The sequence below is a fragment of the Squalius cephalus genome, assembly GCF_949319135.1.
Source record: "Squalius cephalus genome assembly, chromosome: 5".
In the NCBI taxonomy this organism is placed as follows: domain Eukaryota; kingdom Metazoa; phylum Chordata; class Actinopteri; order Cypriniformes; family Leuciscidae; genus Squalius; species Squalius cephalus.
In genome coordinates this window covers 46,039,829-46,063,164 of record NC_137126.1, presented here as the reverse complement: position 1 = coordinate 46,063,164, position 23,336 = coordinate 46,039,829, and the positions used below count along the sequence as shown (strand labels likewise).

Below are 23,336 nucleotides of genomic sequence, written 5' to 3'. Positions count from 1 at the left end.
TTCGCTCAAACAACTTTCTCGGGGGAACTCAACAGACATTGGGAGCCAACGCAGTGTTTCTTGAGGGAGCGGCAAATTTTAGCGAGTGAATGAAATGTTTCCAAGGGGAATGCAACACTTTTGCCAGAGAGCGCAAAAGCATTGAAATATAGAGGAATCATTCATGTCTGGAGCACAAGACGACATGGAACAAGTTATGTAATAAAGTTACATTTTAGGATTAGAAGGTTTATTTGAGTCCATACCCTATTTTGACAATATTAATACAGTGATGCTAACACACCAACGTGAAAGAATGCAAATGGTAGTAAAGGATTTATGATTAAGATGAGATGCTTTTCCAACAGTACTGAAGTAGTTTCCATCAGAGTTATTATAATGAACTAAGACTGAAACTAAGAGTGTGTGTTCACACTTGGCAGGTTTAGTTGAATTAAAATAAAACTCTGGTGCGATCCCAGCAAGCAGGTTTGCGTTTAAAAGACGTCTAATAGCTGTCCAAACACATCCCAGACGTCTAGGCTAAAACAAGGCAAAATTTGGGCTGTCAGTGAAAATTTAATAGACGTCTAAACTAGGGCTGGGTATTGACACAAATTTCACAATTCGATTCGATTTCGATTCACAAGCTCACAATTCGATTCGATTTCGTTTACGATTCGATTCGATTCAATAGCGATTATTTTAGATATCAGGTACAATACATTGCAAGTTTTCTCAAGGAAAACAAATCTCTTAACTATTATTGTAAACTATGGGAGTCAGTTGTAGCCTATAGGCTTCATTAGCCAACTATAATATTGGTAAAAATTAACTGATTTGTATACAAACACTTAAAATACACTTTTATTTATTTTTATAATAATAAAGTTATATGAAATTATATACAAATTTTAATGGTGGCTGTCATAAAAAACTTTCCAGATATATTCAAACATGCATTAAATATTGAAGAACATTAAAAATTATAATGAATATGTAATATGGTGCATATATTTAACAAAATGCTCCTCTCTAGAGTTAATTTTTCTAGCTGACTAACGAGTTTATGGTCACTGGATATGGTTTTCTGAGGAAATGACGTTACATGACATTGTTTACTTACTAACGTCTTTCCACGGTTGAAACACTGATTGAGCGATTCTATGTGACATGATACGGACTTCGATAAGTTGTACTCTATCTTTTAACACACTTGCAGATGCTCATTCATGTTTATTTCGCGCTGTAACTGGGGTCACGTGCGCTCCGCGCTGCTGCTTCTCGCCAGAGCGATCTCACGTCACAGCGCCAAAAACGGTATTTATGTTTTTGAATTTCGTAAGAAAATGGACGTAATTTGAAATCTGAGACTTTGTTTCATATCAATAATAACAAAGCACAAAGATTACTGCGATTTATTGGATGGGATGCTCGAAACAATGTTCCATTCATTCATCAACTGAAAACAGGATTACTAATCGATTCTTGGGATTTAAGAATCGATATCGTTTCGTAAAAATGAGAATCGATTAAAATCGAGAAATCGATCTTTTTTACCCAGCCCTAGTCTAAACCATAGCCCAAGAGTAGACTAGTCATCAATTAGATAACAAAGAAATGAAATGAGAGAAGAAATGAAACCAAACACCTTGTAATCACTGTTTACTTTGCTTACAGGATGGAATATCATTCATTTCGCAAGTTATTTTGGCAAAAACGACATGTAACCAAATTCAAGGTTATTTTGGCTAGAAGTGGGTTACTCCTATGCGGACTATATCAGCTCTATAGTTAACCTAGACGGTGAAAGGATGGCTATTGCTTGCTGGGATTGCTCTGTTAATGCGGTTCATTTGAATAAGTGTGAACATTGCCATCCGATCCCTGGTGCGCACCAAACAAGTGGACGAGACCTACATTTTCAGGGGGTCTCTGTCCACTTTCACTGAAATGTGATCTCAACATGGACCAAAGACATCTAAACGAACCAAAAACAGGTGGTGATCTAAAAAGGACAGAATTCTCACCTGGTTCTTCTCTTCATAGGAGCTACAACTATTAACAGTTCAGAACATCCCAGTAAACAATTACCGTCTTTCAACGTTGATATATGGTTGAAAATAAGTCGGTTCACCTTGGACTGGTTTATGACGTGATTTCAACTAAGTAGTTTCGGCCGGACTGTTTAACTACGTGTTTTTAACTGATCATCTAAGATACCACATGTTTTCAACTGATAATCTAAGACAGGATAAGTCTGTTATACATGCTAAAATAACGGAGAAAAACAAACTACCCAACCATGTTCATTATTATCACAAATAAGTCAAGTCAAGTCAAGTCAAATATATTTGTATAGCGCTTTTCACAATACAGATTGTATCAAAGCAGCTTCACAGTATTAAATTAAAATAATACAACAAGGTTTGTTTCTAGTGAAATTTATTGATTGATAAAATTAAATTAAATATTCCCAAAATATCCCCAACTGAGCAAGCCAAAGGCAACAATAAATTTAAAGAGTTTTACATATTCCATCAAGACGTTGAAGATCGACCTGTTTTCAACGTTGAAAAGTCGTAATTAGACGTTGAAGATTTACGTCTATTCAACGTCAAATAGACGACTTTTTGTTAGCAGTTCAGGAATTAGAACAGCTGTCTTCATGCAGCAGATCTTCATTTGTGAGTTAAGACATACACACTACGAGATAATCCAGGCGATTTTGGGCCCAAAGCTCCCCTTCCAACAATCCTAGGTAAAGTCCTGATTATCTTGATGGTTCAACAGATTATCTTATCAGATTTTCCTGTGGTGTGAGATGTGTTAAGAGTGATTGAATAGCCGCTTTTCCACCGAAATTACCCGGAACAATTTGTCCCAGGAACTTTTTTCCCAGGAACCTTTTTTGCCCCAGACCGGTTGCTTTCTGCGTTTACACCGCGGTCTAAAGTACCGGGAAGGTAAACTGCGCGCAACTGCTCCTCCCAGTCTGCGACGGACAGTAATCAGTTTTGAGCGCCACATTTATAAGTATGGAGGAGATTCAAACTGTGCTGCAGTTATTGGTTTACTAACGAGGTAGGCTAATTAACATAACAAAATAGACGAGCACTGATACTAAAGCGTGTTCAGAAAGCTCGTATGCGTATAAAATTAGACAAGGTACGTTGTGAGATGACTGGGACGAACGCGCAAAAATTTCCTTTTGCGCAAATACTCTTAAAAAAAGCCTGAACCCCGTCTATCAATCATAAATAGTGACAGTCTTGTAAATAGTTGTTTGTTACCAACCTCAATGCGCTATTTCAATCCTGTTATAGTAAATTTGTAACATGGTTTGCCTTGCAATAGATGACAATGTGTAAACATAATGACTTAATATTAAAAGCTGTGGCAGAAAAGAGACGAGCACTGATAAAGCGTGTTCAGAGCTCGTAATGCTAACGTTAGATATAAAATTGTATGTTATCAGCTATTGCGGACATTGGCCGTGAGATGGCTGTGACGAACGCGCAGAAAGTTTCCTCTTCCACAAATACCCAAATAATAAAGCCTGAAACTCGTCGCCAGTCCCCCAGTTTTTTTTATTAAATTCCATATTTGCAGACAGACAACTTTACTGCATGAAGCCACTTTTTAAAAGGGAGGTTAAAAATAAAGAAAATGCTGCGTGGAGTCATCCAACCAAAATGCGGCGTGAACACAACCAATCAGCTTGTGCAGCGCACAAGTCCCACCCCTGAAAGTTCCTGAACTTTGAAAAAGTACTACCTCGTGAGCAGGGACTATCGGAGGGGCAAATATTTACCCGGAACTTCATTTAGACCCTGGTTCCTGCGGTGTAAACACATCGAGTACCAGCCCAAAGTTCCTAGTTCCTGGGGAAAGTTCCTGCGGTGGAAACGCGGCTAATGTTGAATATTTACAATCAGAAATCCTGTTGTGTGAGGGTGTAACATTCTAGTGGTCACATACTAAATGAAGGGGATCCATTCATCCAAGAGTAGAGTTAAGTGTAGTTAAATTGTGAGATAACCTAAATATCATATATATACACACACAACAGCAATATTGTCAGAAAATCATTACATCCACAGAAAAGGGAGATCATAATTTCATTATGTTAGAACATTTCAGTTCAACACATGTTTGAGTCAAGGCAGAAATAAAGTCAATTCCTCACCACACCACAAGTAGTTCAGGTAAGAGGCGAGTGTTTCCAATATTCCAAAAGTTCAATAGAAATCCAGGAGTAGAAGTCCAACATAAAGTGTTTCAAACCATAACCAAGCACCAGTGCGGGTAATCAACAAAGGTGTAGAATAAGAGCACAACATAGTCTAGATGAAGTGTCCATATTGAATGAAGCCAGAAGAGAACCCTCTGAACAAATAGGCAAACACAAATCAAAATATGTAATTGACACATTATAAATATAGAATTACAAAATATACACAACTTACATTGAGCTGTAGAAGCAATAAGGTTCCTCATAATAGGGTTTCTTGCATTCGGCGCACTTGAGCGAACACTCAAAGCCATGACAGAACCTCTCTAAACACTCACTTGTCTCTCTTAAAAGGATAGCCCTTCCCGTCGAAACCTCCCTAAATCTCCCTTGAGGTGGGGAGTAGCATTACAGCACAAGAAATGGAACAGCCTTTCAGAGCTGTTACAAGGGGAACCCTGAGGACAAATGAGGACACTTTGTAAATTGTCGCGTGGAACGAAACGATACCCAATCAGAAAGTGAGCTGACGGAAGACGGAAACACAACATGACTTCATCCAAACCTTTTTCTGGAAATAAAAAATGTTCTGTAAAAAGCAGTCCAAACACTATGGCTGCGTCCAAAATTGCATTGAGTAGCTACTTATTTTGAACAAGAAATTACTTCACGACTGCAAAAAGAAAAAGTATGTTCTATATAGTATGAATGTAATTCGGACGTAATACATCTGCCATGTTGTCATTATCATGTGACTTACCAGCGTCAGTTACGCCACTTCACTGCCATTCACGTGGCCTCATGGGATAATATAGTGTCCATCTTATGCACTAGGGCTAGAAATTATCGAAATATCGCAAATGTATATATTGCGATATGCATATCGCAACGGCTTGCAATAACTGGGGTCATGCACAAAAGACAAAGAGAAAATCACTCACTGCTCTTGGCTAAATAACTTTTGTAGCTTTAATAAGAATCAGTATATATAATTCATACAGTGAAAACTAAGCAATGTTTTATTTTTACATTTGATTATTCAGTTTCTGTTGTTAAATAAACCTAATGTAGGCCTTCCTGAAACCCTAAACCCTGTGGTTTACACTGATGTTAACATAACACTTCTTATGCTACAGTAAAACACTGATGTTCACTTTCAGAAGTTGTAGGGGTGTTTTCTTGTCACAAAAAGAATGTGAAACACGTATGTAGGTTATATAATTTTAAATATATTTTAAAGACAATTTAAGTTTATTTTACACACTTTAAGCATTATCGTATTGCATATCGAATATCGCATTATTTAATGAGTTATCGCACATCGAAATTTTCTTTAATATCGTGCAGCTCTATTGCACGGTGGAAGTAGTAGGTCATCCGGAGACTTTTTGCCTATTCTTTTATGAGTACTGTGAATTCAGACATACTTCACATACTTGTCACATACTGTTTTTCACCTACTATATAGTAGTGAAGTATGCGGATCGGATATAGCCATTTCTTCTTTCCTGTCGTTCACCATGTTTGTTTTGTTTACTCTAAGAGATTTCCCGTGTTCACAGTCGGGACTCGGTTGTTTGTGAATCTGTTGGTCACATCACCGCACTACACACACTACAGGATTAACAAAACTGTTAAATTTATGATTTTTTTATCGTCATGTTTGTGGTCTCTCATGTTTTAAAAAACTCATGTGATTTTAAAAATCTTTTAGTGTGGGCCAGCCTTAACAGAGGAATTTCTGCCACTGTTTTGACTCCTTTACGCATTTTCAAAGCTCTTCGTGAGTTCTCAAGTGGTCCATCATACGTGCACACATACAAGGGCATATTTCCAAGCTAAAGTTCAGCCGCAAGATATGTCATAAAAGCTGATTTCAGTGTTTAAACAGTTACATTAGTGATCTACAGTATAAGTAGTGCAGAATATGAAATATTTGTCCTTCATTTTACATTCATCAACTTGTCCCCTTTTTTCTGTGTTATTTCCACTACTTTTGGACCTGAATGTATGTGTGCTCTCACGTTTTACCTCTGCAGAATTGTGTATGTTCTGAGCTCAGGCAGACTGACGACGAATATTTGAAACGGGTGTTAGATACAACAATATGCTCTCTAACAAGCACAGCATGATGGCAATATGAGCATATTGAGAAAGACACATACAAGAGTATGTGTGTGTGTGTGTGTGTGTTTAGAAGCCTGAAACTGGGGGATCGTGAATGCACTCATTTTATGATGCTATTATAGAAAGGTGTGTGTGTGTGTGTGTGTGTGTGTGTGTGTGTGTGTGTGTGTGTGTGTGTGTGTGTGTGTGTGTGTGTGTGTGTGTGTGTGTGTGTGTGTGTGTGTGTGTGTGTGTGTGTGTGTTTTGAGGTGACAATAGGACTAAATACAGTAATCTGAGGGTTTAGTTTGACAGCTGGGATTTGGGTTACCCTTTCTAGATGTAAATAGATAAAATGCATAGGGAAGTGTGCATGCATGCGTGAGTGATATCGTGGGCGCCGCGTTTGTCACAGCTGGAGAGCGTGAGCAGCTGATTGGTTGATTTTCCCCCCTGCTGAGCCAATGAGGGGGTGATATTTTTACCCTATTCCCTCCAGACGAGCTCTCAGCAGCCTACAGGTACACTGCTGCGACACATTTACACACGATCTCACACACAAACACACGTCTCACCCGTCTGATTGACACATTACAGTGTTAATGCATCAGATGCATATGCAAAGAGCTTGAAATGTGAAGGCTATGTTCTCATTGAGCAGCAGTGGTGATGACTTCTCATCTTTGTATGTGGAGAAATATGCATCTCTGTTGTAAAAACCTAGTGAGCTGCCTAACTAGGCAGCATTTTAAGGCATCATTGACTTGGCTGTTCCAAACTGTAGGCATCTTAATGATGCCGCCCTGTAAGAAAACTCATTTTGGACAGATTCTACTGCACTGCACTAGATAGAAGCTATCCCAGAATCCTAAAGATAAATTATAGTGTAAGAAACTGTTTTCAACATGGATGATAATAAGAAATATTTCTTGAGCGGCAGATCATCATATTAGAATGATTTCTGAAGGATCATGTGACACTGAAGACTGGAGTAATGATGCTGAAAATTCAACTTTGAATCACAGGAATAAATTGCATTTTAAAATGTCTTTAAATAGAAAACAGTTATTTTAAAATCAAAAAATATTTCACAATATTACGGTTTTTGCTGTATTTTAGATCAAATAAATGCAGCCTTGGTGAACAGAAGAGTCTTCTTTTAAAAACATTAAAAAATCTTACCGATCTAAAACTTTTGAACAGTATATGTGTATATATGTGAATATATTCAAAATTTTGGGTTGGTAATATTTTTTAAGGTTTTTGCAAGAAGACAAGGTTGCATTTATTTGATCAAAAAAATATTGACTTATTAATTTACTCTATTGCATAATTTCTGCAAAATTCTACATGCATTTTTTGTTCTGGTCAAAACACGCAGATCCTCCTTTGACAAAAAAATTAAATAAAATGTGTGAGAAAATGACAGATGGTAATAGTTACTAAGACTGCTTTTATTCTGTGAAGTGCTCGGAAGAACTCTTCGGGATAAACCACCAGCCACTTCCTGTTTCCCCCTCAATGTTTCTTGAGATATTATCTGGCCTTTTTTGTGATTAAACACTGTGTCTAAAAATATCCTCACTTTTGCCCGCTTGCAATTTCCTTTTAATATCTCCACAATGTTCTTTTTCTAAAATGTGAGCTATCGTTTTACAAAACTGCTCAAGCTCTGAGTCAGTGTTGCCCTGAGGAGTTAGCTTTGAAGCTAATTAAAACGTTTGATATTTTCAGAAGCACATTTCAGAATGCATGTGCAGGGCAGGACGTCCTGATATTTCGTGTCCCCGAGCAGCCCATCAGGTGTAGCTGTGTGGATTTCACTAATTTCACTAACGTATTTCTGTCTACGTGCAGGTGGAATGGCTGAAGAACGAAGAGATTATCGATCCTGCAGACGATCGGAATTTCTACATCACCATCGATCATAACCTGATCATCAAACAGGCACGGCTTTCCGACACCGCTAACTACACATGCGTCGCTAAGAACATCGTTGCTAAGAGGCGTAGCACCACGGCTACAGTGATCGTCTATGGTGAGTACGCCGTTCATGCACAATCTGGTTTAAATGTGCTGAGATGCACTGAAGTTTTCAACGGAGATAAAGTGTTTTAGGTAATTTAGTGAAGAGCTACGAGCCCGAGAGTGAGAATCCCATTGTGAGGTGAAGACTTAAAGTAACGGGCTATAGTCAAGTCAAGTAATCTTTATTTATACAGCGATCATCAATTATTAAATGAGTTCATTTCATCTATAAAGCAGTTCTGCAGAAGAACAGTTGTGTTGTCGTCCAGCTCAGTTCAGCTCTCATACAACAGTGTCAGTGCAGTCAGATCAATAATATTGTTGAATATTAAGTGTTTCCAACTAAGCAAGCCAGAGGCGATAGTGGCAAGGAACCAATACTCCATTGGTGACAGAATTGAGAAAAAACCTTGGGAGAAACCAGGCTCATGCAGTTCTCCTCTGGCCAACAAACCAATACAGTGTGACTATGATTCATGCAGCATCACAAGTCAGAAATCAGATTTTGGATTTGTAGCATTTAGATATTCATCCAGTTCCTTTTGCTTGAAGATCAGTTTATCATGCCAGTATGGAGACCAAGCTGGTCAAAGGTCTGTGCTTAGGACTTGTCTGGTTCTTGTGATCTCTGCTGAGGATCTGTGCCGATGGCTGTCGAATTGACAAGGTTTTCACAGTGGATTGTCTAGTAGACACGGTCTCTGCTGACATTCAGGGCTGCGTTGTGGTCGTGTTTAGGTGCAGGTTGACCATCTTATCTGGATACGGCCCAGATACGGCTGAGTTCATCGTGCGTTGTGGTCGTGTTTAGGTGCAGGTCCACCATCTTATCTGGATTAGGCCCGGATACGGCTGAGTTTATCATGCGTTGTGGTCGTGTTTAGGTGCAGGTCCACCATCTTATCTGGATTAGGCCCGGATACGGCTGAGTTTATCATGCGTTGTGGTCGTGTTTAGGTGCAGGTTGACCATCTTATCTGGATACGGCCCAGATACGGCTGAGTTCATCGTGCGTTGTGGTCGTGTTTAGGTGCAGGTCCACCATCTTATCTGGATTAGGCCCGGATACGGCTGAGTTCATCATGCGTTGTGGTCGTGTTTAGGTGCAGGTCCACCATCTTATCTGGATTAGGCCCGGATACGGCTGAGTTTATCATGCGTTGTGGTCGTGTTTAGGTGCAGGTCCACCATCTTATCTGGATTCGGCCTGGATACGGCTGAGTTTATCATGCGTTGTGGTCGTGTTTAGGTGCAGGTCCACCATCTTATCTGGATTCGGCCCAGATACGGCTGAGTACATCATGCGTTGTGGTCGTGTTTAGGTGCAGGTCCACCATCTGATCTGGATACGGCCTGGATACGGCTGAGTTCATCATGCGTTGTGGTCGTGTTTAGGTGCAGGTCCACCATCTGATCTGGATACGGCCCAGATACGGCTGAGTTCATCATGGGTTGTGGTCGTGTTTAGGTGCAGGTCCACCATCTGATCTGGATACGGCCCGGATACGGCTGAGTTCATCATGCGTTGTGGTCGTGTTTACGTGCAGGTCCACCATCTGATCTGGATACGGCCCGGATACGGCTGAGTACATCATGCGTTCTGGTCGTGTTTAGGTGCAGGTCCACCATCTGATCTGGATACGGCCCGGATACGGCTGAGTACATCATGCGTTGTGGTCGTGTTTAGGTGCAGGTCCACCATCTGATCTGGATACGGCCCAGATACGGCTGAGTTCATCATGCGTTGTGGTCGTGTTTAGGTGCAGGTCCACCATCTGATCTGGATACGGCCCGGATACGGCTGAGTACATCATGCGTTGTGGTCGTGTTTAGGTGCAGGTCCACCATCTGATCTGGATACGGCCCGGATACGGCTGAGTACATCATGCGTTGTGGCCGTGTTTAGGTGCAGGTCCACCATCTGATCTGGATACGGCCCAGATACGGCTGATTACATCATGCGTTGTGGTCGTGTTTAGGTGCAGGTCCACCATCTTATCTGGATACGGCCCGGATACGGCTGCTGGATTCGGCCCAGATACGGCTGAGTACATCATGCGTTGTGGTCGTGTTTAGGTGCAGGTCCACCATCTGATCTGGATTCGGCCCAGATACGGCTGAGTACATCATGCGTTATGGTCGTGTTTCGGTGCAGGTCCACCATCTGATCTGGATACGGCCCAGATACGGCTGAGTTCATCATGCGTTGTGGTCGTGTTTAGGTGCAGGTCCACCATCTGATCTGGATACGGCCCAGATACGGCTGAGTACATCATGCGTTGTGGTCGTGTTTAGGTGCAGGTCCACCATCTTATCTGGATTCGGCCTGGATACGGCTGAGTACATCATGCGTTGTGGTCGTGTTTAGGTGCAGGTCCACCATCTGATCTGGATACGGCCCAGATACGGCTGAGTACATCATGCGTTGTGGTCGTGTTTAGGTGCAGGTCCACCATCTGATCTGGATACGGCCCGGATACGGCTGAGTACATCATGCGTTGTGGTCGTGTTTAGGTGCAGGTCCACCATCTGATCTGGATACGGCCCAGATACGGCTGAGTTCATCATGCGTTGTGGTCGTGTTTAGGTGCAGGTCCACCTTCTGATCTGGATACGGCCCAGATACGGTTGAGTTCATCATGCGTTGTGGTCGTGTTTAGGTGCAGGTCCACCATCTGATCTGGATACGGCCCAGATACGGCTGAGTTCATCATGCGTTGTGGTCGTGTTTAGGTGCAGGTCCACCATCTGATCTGGATACGGCCCAGATACAGCTGAGTTCATCATGCGTTGTGGTCGTGTTTAGGTGTAGGTCCACCATCTGATCTGGATACGGCCTGGATACGGCTGAGTACATCATGCATTGTGGTCGTTCATATTTAATTTTAAAATTAGTATAAAATAAAATATATATATATATAAAGAGAAAAAATGTCCAGGGTGCTCAAGGAGTTCAAAAAAGGGTATTTGAAGGTGCTCTTTGGGGTCGGGAATTCAGTAAAATATAGTAGAAGGAAATCCAAGGCACTCTCCTTTAGAAAATTATAAAAAGCCTTTATTGGACTGGCTATTTCATAATGGAAAATTTAAAAGACATTGGGGAAAAAACAACCCACGCGTAGCGGCACAAACAGCCTTCTTCAGGGTATGTTTTCCAATCAAACAATTTACTCTTTTATAGATGCTAATTAGAAACACCTGAATGACAAATTACATGTACATACAGAGAATATATATATATAAATTGGAAATAAAATCAATGGAAACAAAACAAAAATATTGTATTTGTTTTCCTGCATGTATTTGACATCAGAGAACATGAACAAGCAAATGTGTTGTTAATTTTTTTTTTTAAATATTAACCTAAAGCTTTGACATACACTTTACACAATTTATGTTCTCAACCACACATATGGATTTTTTTATGTTTCATTTGTGTGTATTTATTTATTTTATTTTATTCAGTTTATTATTTTTATTATTTCAATTAAATATTTATTTATTTTGTACTATTTATCAATTTAATATTATTTTTATGTAAATTAATTTATTTTTACATTTATTTTACAGTTTTAATGTTGGGATCATGTACATAATCATACAGAATTTTTTTCACCTTTTTTGTTACTTTTGTGACATTTGCATTCTAATGCTATGATGAAATAGCTTTGGACTCTTGACTATCTGCATATACGTCACCAGATAGAAGTTTGTCGTTTTCACCGGAACATCCCGACATTACAAGGTCAAAAAGAAAATGAAACATTTAACATTATGCACAGATTGAATGTTCACAATAAGAGCTATAATTTGCATATAAAAAATAGATAGAATTTTATTTTTCATGCTTACTTTAAAAGGAAAAAACATTTTTGTAACCAGTGACTTATGAGCAATTGAGGATTTTATTTTATTTTTTTATTTTTTTGGCAGACTTGACCACGGTCAATTGGGAGAAGAGCTTTCATAAAATTAATTAAAAAGTTTCCAGCTTGTAATTATAAGTTTGACGAAGACATGAATAACCTTTTTTACTAGCTGGAAACTCATAATTACTGTAATTTCAACATGGTGTGAACGCATCATTACAGTGCTTGCAACATTTTTCTTCTTCTTCTTCTTTTCACCACCTTTCAGCAATTAATTTAACGAAAACTGCTTGTACAAACTCCATTCAAATGTTGTTTTGTATCTCATTTTCTTATGTGTGCTATCCTTCCTTTTTGCCATTATATCTATCTATATACAAAAACTTTATATATAAAAATATATATATATATTTGACTTAACCCTCTCTAAACCTTGAAGGGAGGTGAAAAGCCTCATTCAATTTTCCCAGATTTGATATGAGTTTTACTGTTAAGTATATTTTAGTAGCACATGTAAAATTATATCTGGACCTCCTGAGGTGGACGAATGAGATTTTCTGATGTTTAAATCAATCAATCAATCAATCAAAACTTTATTTATAGAGCACTTTAAAATCCAAAGTGGACACAAAGTGCTGTACAGTAAAAATAAATGAATACATAAAAACCCTAAATACAAAGCTCACACAACCCATAAAATACAAATAAAAAACACTAACAAACCATACATTGAAACAATACCATCAATAAACCATGAATTGTCAATTTCCGTTATCAAAGGCCAAAGAATAGAGGTGAGTTTTAAGAAGAGACTTAAAAACAGAAAATGAAGATGCCTGTCTAATGTGCAGAGGTAAATCGTTCCACAATGTAGGAGCTGCTACAGCAAAAGCACGATCCCCTTTTTGCTTGCGCTTTGTTTTTGGCACACTTAGGAGCAGTTGATCGGCTGACCTGAGAGAACGGGTGGGTCTATAGGGGTGTAGCAGCTCAGAGATATAGGGAGGGGCAAGACCATTTTGGCATTTAAAAGCAAATAAAAGATTCTTAAAATGGATTCTTTGATATATAGGCAGGAAAAGGAGTGAGGATAAAATGGGGGAAATGTGCTCGTATTTACGTGTTCCGGTTAAAAGACGTGCAGCAGCGTTTTGCACCAACTGGAGACGAGCAATAGAGGACCCACTGACCCCCACGTACAGCGCATTACAGTAATCCAATCTAGTGGTGACAAAGGCGTGGATTACTGTCTCAAAGTGCTGCCTAGAAAGAAATGGCTTTATTTTGGCCAATTGCCTCAATTGAAAAAAACTTGTTTTAACCACTGACCTAATTTGTCTGTCCATCTTAAGGTCAGGGTCGATTTTAACCCCTTGGTTAGAGATTGTTGGCTTAATATATTGACTCAAGGAACCCAGATCGGGACAGGGGGTCCCAGTGGTGCCACCAAAAAACATCACTTCTGTCTTACTTTCATTAAAACTTAAAAAGTTATGTCATCAAGACATAAACACCTCCTTTCACTCGCCCTTTGTTTAAAAACTGATTTTTTTTCAAGCCTTCATTTGTGGAAAGTGCTTTCACCTCGTCTCTATGCTGCGTATTTTCCATTGTACTTGACATTCCTCATAATACCAGCTCCAGCTGTGATAAATTGCTGTATGGTGTGTTCAAATGTGTTTTAGGGGTGATTCATGGTCCAAGTTCATGTGCAGAACTTTGCAAAAAAAAGAGAAAACTTGAGAATAATGTCACGGAGTTCATTCATGAAGTTGTGTGAACAACACACGGCATCCGTGTAGAACCAAGCACATGCGCACTTTGGTCAGAGCGGCAATTATGAGATTAAGGTGTTTACATGCCTGTTTATTGCGATTATTGCAATTTATCTATTTGTTTTTTTCTCTCAACAACTTACGTTTCACCCTGTCGACATACTGAGGTGCAACTTATTTTCTGGAAAATAAGGTAAATTATAAAATTGTGCTGTATTATTAAAAAGTGCATATTTACAGATTTTTGCACCAGTAAAACAAGCATATTGTGTTTTAATCACTGTTAATATTAAGAGGTGGACCTTGGAAAAATGTGCACCCTATATACCACCTCACACACAACAAACACACATGCAAACAAGTTCTCCATGTTGAAAAGTCTCGGCACCACCCGCTGATTATCACTCTGACAGGACCTGTGTGAGTGTGTGCATGAGTTGTTAGCATCTGTCACGCGTGTCACTGCACTTGCACACGTATCAATTACTCCTGCACCTGTAAAACACTCAGTCAAAGAGTCGAGCACGTCTCTCTCACACTGCTGAGCGTTTAATGGCTTGTCATCCTTTTGAAAGATAGAAAATGTTCTGTTTTTGCGTCTGAAACACAGAGCCACCCCCTCTTTCTTGACCTAGATTCCTAGAGCATGAAATCTGTTGTACTCCAAACTTTTTGCAGTTGTGAACTTCAGTGAAGCAGTCAGTAGTTGTAATATTTCCGTTTCGTCCTCCTGACAGATGATTTTGTCGTGCAGATGCTAAGGTGAATGTGTGAGAATGTTGCTCTGAAGGTGTCTGATGTGCCGGACCAGTTTTGGAAAAAATGGCCTGATGTTTTCTGATTTCTCTGGAATCTGTAAATGTTTTAGCATGTTCTGTGTTCTAGCCTACAAGAATGAACAATCACTGATGAGATCTCTTTAATATCTCGATTGTTTTATCTTAACAATGAACTGTAGTGCTTCCAACAATCAGGTTAATAAAGTTGCTTGCCGCCTTTGTTTTGTTTTTTTGTAGTTCTTGTTAGTGTTAAATTTACTGGGAACAAGAATTATCCTTAGAGATAGAAGTAAAGTGTCATTTGCAATTTTCTCACATTTCATATATTCTTTTTACCCACTTAGCTAACTCATTTTTCATTGACGGTATGAACATAGAGGTATGTGGGTTGTTATAGTATATATGGTATGAGTATGCAAGTACATGTGGCCATGCAGGTGTATGAGTATAAATGTGTTTGTATGGGTATATGGGGTGTGTAAATGTATGTAATGCACATAGATGTATAATTATGTAGGTATATATAGTTTCTTTAAATATAGGTGTATATACATGTATATATTATTACTATGCATTATCAAAGTAATTTTATTCATTCATTTTTGTTTATTTTATCTTTCCTCATGTTTATATATTCATATATTTACTATATTTACGCAGTCTGTCATATACTCATTTAGTTTCTTGGAGTACAATGTGTTGGACTTGTACTTATTACATCTACGAATGAGGGCAGGGGGGAGGTTTTGTTTCTGACACTTATTGTAGAACATGTTGTGATTGTTGTTGTTTCCCTGTTACGAAAAGCCAAATAAATATATATTTAAAAAACTTTTTTTTTTTTAAATCTCGATTGTTTATAGCAATGAAATAAAATGGAGAACAATTGGAGAAGTATCTGGAAATATCATTTTTAAACGGTTTGCTACTTGCTCTTGCTAGTCGGTCACAATTGTTACTGGGGGAGGGGCATTCCTGGTCTAAAGAGTATTTGATTGGACAGAATTTTGTAGTGCAAGATGAGTCATCCATTTTTTGGTCTGTTTTCCTGTTAGAGAAAGAAAGCAGCACAACTGTTTTCAGCATTGATAATAATAAGAAATGTTTTCTTGAGCAGCGAATCAGGATTTCCGATCGAACGTGTGACACTGAAGACTGGAGTAATGATGCTGAAAATTCAGCTTTGCATCACAGGAATAAATGGCATTTTTAAATTGTTAAATCATGTTATTTTAAGTTATTTTAAATTGTAATCATGTTTCATAATATTACTGTATTTTTAATAAAATAAATGCAGCCTTGGTGAGCAATAAGAGACTTCTTTCAAAAACATAACCGAAACTTTTGCTAGTGTATCTTCAAACTTCTTAAAGGGATAGTTCACCCAAAAATGAATCATCATTTACTCATCCTCAAGTTGTCAGTAATCAAACTGTTGATGGGCCCCATTGACTTCCACAGTATTTTTTTCCCATATATGGAGAAAAATGGTGAATGGTGCCCATCAACTGTTTGGTTACTGACATTCTCCAAAAAATATCTTTTGTGTTCAGCAGAAGAAAGAATTCATAGAGGTTTGGAGCAACTTGAGGGTTAGTAAATGATGACAGAATTTTCATTTTTGGGTGAACTATCCCTTTAAGTAAAAAAATAAAAAAGCTTTTTAACTTTTGAACAAAGCTTTGTCAGGCCAACATTGCAGGACTGTCTCAACAACCTTTGATTTTTTTAGATAAAAATTCTGTTAAATGAATTTAAATTTATTTAATTCTACTTTAATTCTGGTTTGAATTGCAATTCCACATCCTGTTTGCTACAGTACCTCAATTCAAATTCAAGAACTGAATTGGAATTTAAGAGGCATTCTCAATGGTTTTCTCAAAATTGACTTGTTTTTACCTTTACAAATCAGTCTAATGGTTCGTAGATCCCTTGTTAGGGTGCATCAATCTGAGGTAGAGCAGTGATTGCTGTAAGTGCACTTTCATCCCTCGTGGGGTTTTGGCTGCTTTGGTGTCCTTCCCTGTTTTCATTGGTAATCTTCACTGATTAAAGGTCTCTCAAAGCGAGACTGTGTGTGTGTGTGTGTGTGGGTGGGTAGGCATGTCTTAGGATGGTGTCTGATGTTTAAGAAATTATTTTTCTCTGGTGCTTGTTCCTGTCATCCTCTCCTCCTCATCAAAGTGGATTTAGTGACTCAGTGTTTTGGGGTTTGGTCTTTGAGCGATGTCACGCTTGAGATCAGCCTGCTAATACTGGGCGATGAGTTAGCTTGAGCTCAAAAAACACAAGTGTGTCAGTGTGTGTGTGATTTGTTTCTGTAGATTTTAAGTGGTGTTTGCTAAAGCATCATTGTTGCTCTTGCTTAGCTTTAAAGGGCTAGTTCACCCCCAAAAAAATCAGAAATAATTTACTCATTTCATTTAGCCATTACTCATATCTCATCCTCTCATTTTGTTCCAAGCCTGTAAGACATATTTTGAATTTTTTTATTTTGTGGTGAACTATTCCTTTAAGGATCTGAACAAAACCCGAACAACTTTGGCATCCTTTGCCGGCCAGGCAGGTGTGGTGTGTGGTGAGTTTTTGCATGGGTGAGAATCACACGTTAACTTCACAAAATGTAAAAATCCAAACCTTTTTAAATTTTCAGAGAGAGAGAGAGAGAGAGAGAGAGAGAGAGAGAGAGAGAGAGGTCCTCAAATGAGGGCGCTGGAGTGAGAACTCTTTTGGCTGTATGGCCTCATAACTCTGAAATGAGAAAGATGGGAAGGAAAGGGAGGAATCTACTTACAGCTAATCTACTTCCTCACATGAACCCAAAGTCACACACACACAGCTGTGGAAAGTGTGTGAGGGGAGTGCGGTAAGTTAATAGCAGCAGAGGGAGTGACACAGTTTAAGAGTTTAAGAGCTTCTGTGTCTTTCTCCGGAAGACTCGGATGGGAAGAGTATCACCTCTCAACAACAGAAGAGTTAAAGTGTGTGTGTGTGTGTGTGTGTGTGTGTGTGTGTGTGTGTGTGAGAGAGAGAGAGAGAGAGAGAGAGAGAGAGAGAGAGAAGGTAAAAGGATCCGTCTTCTAGAATTTAAACTCTCACATACCAAACACAGCTGCTCACAGCACACACTGCACAAAAATATATATCTTCTTACTCAGTTTCTTTTGTCTTTTGTTTTCCAGGACAAATATATAAACATTCTTACTTGATATGCACACTGACTTAAGGTATTACGCCTTGTTTTCTGAAAGTTGCATCAAAATTATATGAGTTTATATACTTAAAAAATATCTGGTAAAATAAACTATTTCAAAGGGGAAACACATTATTTTTCTTACCACATTTGCAGTAATTTAATAGTATTTAATAAATTAAATTATATTTATATATGTAATAAAAATAATAATAAACAGTAATAGCAACATTAATCAATTATATATATATATATATATATATATATATATATATATATATATATATATATATATATATATATATATTGAGAGAGAGAGTAGTATTTTTTGTTTGTCATTTATTACCTCATCAATATTGTATTTTCCATGCTAAGTGTATCTTTAAAGTCTGCTTTTTTCTAGGGAACAGGTTTGCAATGCATGAAAAATCTTTCCTCGACTAGCAGCAAGAGTGCAGAAAGTTTTTTATTACATTTATATTTATTCATTTAGCAGACGCTTTTCAAGGTGACTTGGAAAAGATGCAAAATTCAATGAAAATGAAAATATCTGCGATAAATCATACGGAGCCTACAATATTACCAGTGCCGCAGAATAAGTGCAAAACAATTCAGAGAAAGAGTTTCTTTATTTTAAACAGCAAGTGGATTTCAGATGAAAGAGTCGTGTTTCCAGACAGATAAACCCCAGGTTTTTTGGGGAAAAATTAAATTAAACTTTGAAATCAGCAGCGAAAGGAATATTACCTGCGCTGACTGACTATACACGAGTAAGGGATAATGTACAGGCAGTCGTTCATTATCGCAAAATAATGAGTTTATTTTGCAGTGTAATATTACCGTGCACATAACACGGCTGCTTACCAAATAAAAAAGCAAACAGACATGAAATATTGATTTGGGCTGAAATGATTATGTGAGTGTGGAATGAAATGAGAGGTATGAATCCAGCACAGATATGATTGTGTCCGTGTGTGTTTGTCCACAGTGAACGGAGGCTGGTCCACATGGACCGAGTGGTCGACGTGTAACAGTCGCTGTGGGCGGGGCCTTCAGAAACGAACCCGTAGCTGCACCAATCCTGCGCCTCTGAACGGGGGATCGCCGTGTGATGGACTGTCCATCCAAAAACTGTCCTGCACATCAGTGTGCACAGGTACCAAGATGCCACGCTTAATTTCACATGGACAGAAATGAGACAGAAGTGCAAGTCGTGAGTCGTGAAATAGTAAAAATGCTTATCACGTGACATTAGCACAAGATATTGACATGTACTTCTGTCTCTAACAGCCTTATTTTTGTTTGTGTTGTTGTTGTTGTTACCCTGACCATCACCCATAATCCTGCACGAAAGTCCTCTAAATGAGATTGTCATTTATGACAACATAAATTCAAAATGGCTGACAAAAGTGGTGAAAATATTAACTTAGTTTGTAATGGAAAGATTCATCAAAAATTCATCATTGTTAAAAAAAAAAAAGATTATATTCTTTGAAGTAAAAAGTTTTTTTTGTTTTTTTTTAGATAATCATGCTTTGTACTTAGTGATATATATAGTGATATATCAAACAGTATAAAAAATATCACAAATATTTCAAAAGATTAAATATAAAAAATGATCTATACATTTTTAAATGATGTTACAATAATATAATGTAACAATAATCATCACAACAGTACTATTATTTATATTATGTTATTGTATTTATAAATATTTTGATTTTATTTATTCTATTTTCAATTTTCATTTGAGTTTTATTTTAAGTTTTAGTAATTTTGTTTGTTTTTATATTTCTTTTATTTTTCTGTTCTTTTATTGAATTATTTTTTTTTGTAATTTTTGTACTTTACTAACTTTTGTACTTTCTTATTATATTTAGTTTACAACTAGAACTTGCAACATTTCTAATTTTTAAGTTTAGGTTAAAAAAGTCTATTGAATATTACAGTATATTTTATTTTATTTTTTTCAATTAACAAATACAATTTTAATTGTTTTAGTTATAGATTAAAAAAAATCCATCTAATATTTTATTTTGTTTCAGCTTTATTTCAATTAACAAATACAATTTGAATAGTTTTAGTTATAGATTTAAAAAAATCCATCTAATATTTTATTTTGTTTCAGCTTTATTTCAATTAACAAATACAATTTGAATAGTTTTAGTTATAGATTTAAAAAAATCCATCTAATATTTTATTTTGTTTCAGCTTTATTTCAATAAACAAATACAATTTGAATAGTTTTAGTTATAGTTGTAGTTAAAAATACAGCACTGCATGACATGTGGAAGTTTTCATAAAGCTCTGAGTATGTAATCAAGATACTCTTCTGAAACTAATTACAGTATTTCCGTCATGACGTAAACATACAGCGAGGTCATTTCTTAAGCCTGAAAGAAACATGATAGGGAATTTATTTCAGATTTTTTCCCACATTGGCATTTATTCATTCGCTTTTATCCAAAGTGACTTCCAAATGAAAAATTCCTTCCATAATCAGAAGGATGGAAAATTCACTCTGAGACTATTGAATTACAAGTGAGGAATTCCTTTCATAAAAACTTCATTCTTTTCCAGTCCAGTTTGAGTTCTTCACCTCTTGATAGCATCAGACAAATGCATCTTTTCCAGGCCCATCAGTTCAGCTTTCAAGCCAGACTCTTCCCCTATATTTGGCCCCTTGGGGCCCCTAAGGGCCGAACACATTTCCATTCCCTCCTGCCGGTGAGAGTCAGTTCACTGTGAAGCAGGTGAGATTAAAGCATCTGAACCCAGCAGGAGAGATGCCAAAGTCAGACGCTAATGACTGACCCATATACAGCAGTGCACTTACTCCCTGTGACAGAATCCAGAGACAGGCTGAGAACCAGGCCACAGCAGAGCCATGAATGGAAAATACATTTTTATTTTATTTTATTTTATTTTATTTTATTTTATTTTATTTTATTTTATTTTATTTTATTTTATTTTATTTTATTTTATTTTTTTATTTATTTTTATTTTATTTTATTTTATTTTATTATTATTTTTTTTATTTTTTTTTGGTTGTTTTGGTTTAGTTACATTTTTGTGTGCAACATGCACGAGGCAGTCCATTGCCAATGCGTTGTTACTCATTTCACATGCAAAGAGCTTAGCCAGTCATAACAAGGCTCATTAACATATAGTTAATAGTCTTTATAATATTATAGTCTTTAGAATATATATGTTTTATATATAAAATGTTAAATATAACATTTTAAACTACCTTGACCATAACATTTTAATGGACGAAGAATATAATAAAATTATACAATATTGCCTCCTTAATAAAAATAATCAGTGTGTATCACAGTATTTTTAATACTTGTTTCTGGTGTGTGTTTAGTTGATGGCGAGTGGGGTGACTGGAGCAAGTGGTCGGCGTGTAACACAGAGTGCACGCAGTGGAGGAAGAGAGAGTGTAACGCCCCGGCACCCCAGAACGGAGGAGAAGACTGTGACGGAGTCACGCTACTGTCGCAGAACTGCACTGATGGACTCTGCCTACAGAGTGAGTGCACTCTCTCACACACACACACACACACACACACATGGAGACCAAAAAAATGTCCTATAAGGATAATTATTTTGGATGTTGCCATCTTTGTGAGGACATAACTTAGGGATTACCAGGACCACACACACACACACACACACACAGAGAGACACACACACACACACACACACATTGTGTTTTCATGTTTTATGGGGACTTTCTATAGACAAAATTATTCTTATACAAACTGAAAAATGTACAAACTGTATATTCCCCTACCCCTAAACCTAATAAATAACCTTTATTAGCTTTAATTTGATATATTTTCAGTTTTCATTTTCATTTTAGGTTTTAGTCATTTTGTTATGTGCTTTTATTATTTAATTTTAATATTTCTATTTAACTGTAATTTATATTTATTTCAGTTTTAATTTGAGTTATTTTAGTACTTTAACTTTTTTTTTGTTAGTTGCCAAATCAACATTTCTAAGTTTCGTTGAAACTTTTTTTAAGTTTAGGTTTTTCATCTGATATTTATATTTTATTTTATTTCAGCTTTATTTAAAATAATGAGAAATTGTAAAAAAAAAAAAAAAAAAAAAAAGGTCCCGCTCATCCTCGTTCATATAATGGCAGTCTTTTTTTAAAAAAACACAAAAGTATCACAGAATTATCCCTTGCGGCACATGTTGTACATTCCAAGTGTTCTGGGGGTTTATGATATGAAATTTAATTATTATTTAACGAAAATCTTGGCCTTGGCCGTTGGTCTTCTGTTCACGGCTACACGACGTGCTCATTTCTTGCGCCGCCGTTCACTCCATCTCACCCAGAAAAAGCACCCAAGTTGTGAGAAATCAAGATTAACAAAAACGTGACTAAAACTCAATAAGCACATATAGTACATTTACACTAAATAGTAACCAATAAAACTATCAAAAAAAAAAAAAAAAAAACAGTTATACAGCCAAATTGTTAAGATTGTGTACCAAATATTATCAGTAATTAATAAAATTTTACTTGGCTAAAGAAAGTTGTAAAATGACAGGCAGGGACTTTTGGGAACACTTTTGATCGATATTTGATCTAGATATTTGATCTAATAAGTGGTGATTATTAAAATAAATAAAAAAAGGATCTTTCTCCGCCTCTGAATTGCTTTCCTTTTCAGCTGATTTCCCCAAGGCCATGTGGATTATTGGTTATTGTCATCTTCTGTTTAGTCATTGTTTTAGGCTGTTGTTGTTGTTGGATGCAGACCGTAGTTAACACAGTCCTTTAATGCAAGTTAACATGGCGACTCTGAAATACGTCACATTACAAAAAATAAATTGCTAATGTTGTTTCTTGTTGACTTTAATGCCATTAGTGGATTTGTGTATTGCTTCTGTATGTAATAAAGCACATAAACATGGCATTTAATTTGTTTCAATCACTGTTACAATGGACACGGTACAAATTTGTGTTGAGAATCTTTGAGAAACTAGTGGTTTGATCGTCTCTGCAGAACTGACAGGTGACATGAATGTATGTAATCATGAGCCATCAGCGTGGCAGTTTAATTTGTCTGCTGGTGTTTAGAGCAGTGAGCTCTGAGAGAGAGAGAGAGAGAGAGAGAGAGAGAGGGAGAGAGGGAGAGAGAGAGGCAATCTCCTCTGTTTTGTGTTGTGTAATGGACCTCATGTCTCTCTCTCTCTCTCTCTCCCCGCAGGCACTTCCTCACTAAAGTTTAAACTTTTAAAAGTTCTTCCCCTTAAAAGTTGAGCTGGCACAATCCATTTAACCCCACTCAACTCAAGTCTCTCAACAGTAGCGTCTCCTGAGTGTAAATGTAGGTAGGGTAGATTCTGGGT

At 37.3% G+C, this 23,336-nt stretch overlaps 1 protein-coding gene across 3 annotated transcripts in view; it reads left to right on the top strand.

The window, feature by feature from the left end:
• unc5ca (unc-5 netrin receptor Ca) overlaps positions 1-23,336 on the top strand; it is a 149,612-nt gene that overhangs the window by 88,383 nt on the left and 37,893 nt on the right. For all 3 annotated transcript variants that reach the window (XM_079872468.1, XM_079872467.1, XM_079872466.1), the window contains exons 5-7: positions 8,177-8,357; positions 18,952-19,119; positions 21,334-21,498. In XM_079872468.1, coding sequence (XP_079728594.1) covers positions 8,177-8,357; positions 18,952-19,119; positions 21,334-21,498 — 514 coding nt within the window. The remainder of the gene's footprint in view (positions 1-8,176; positions 8,358-18,951; positions 19,120-21,333; positions 21,499-23,336) is intronic.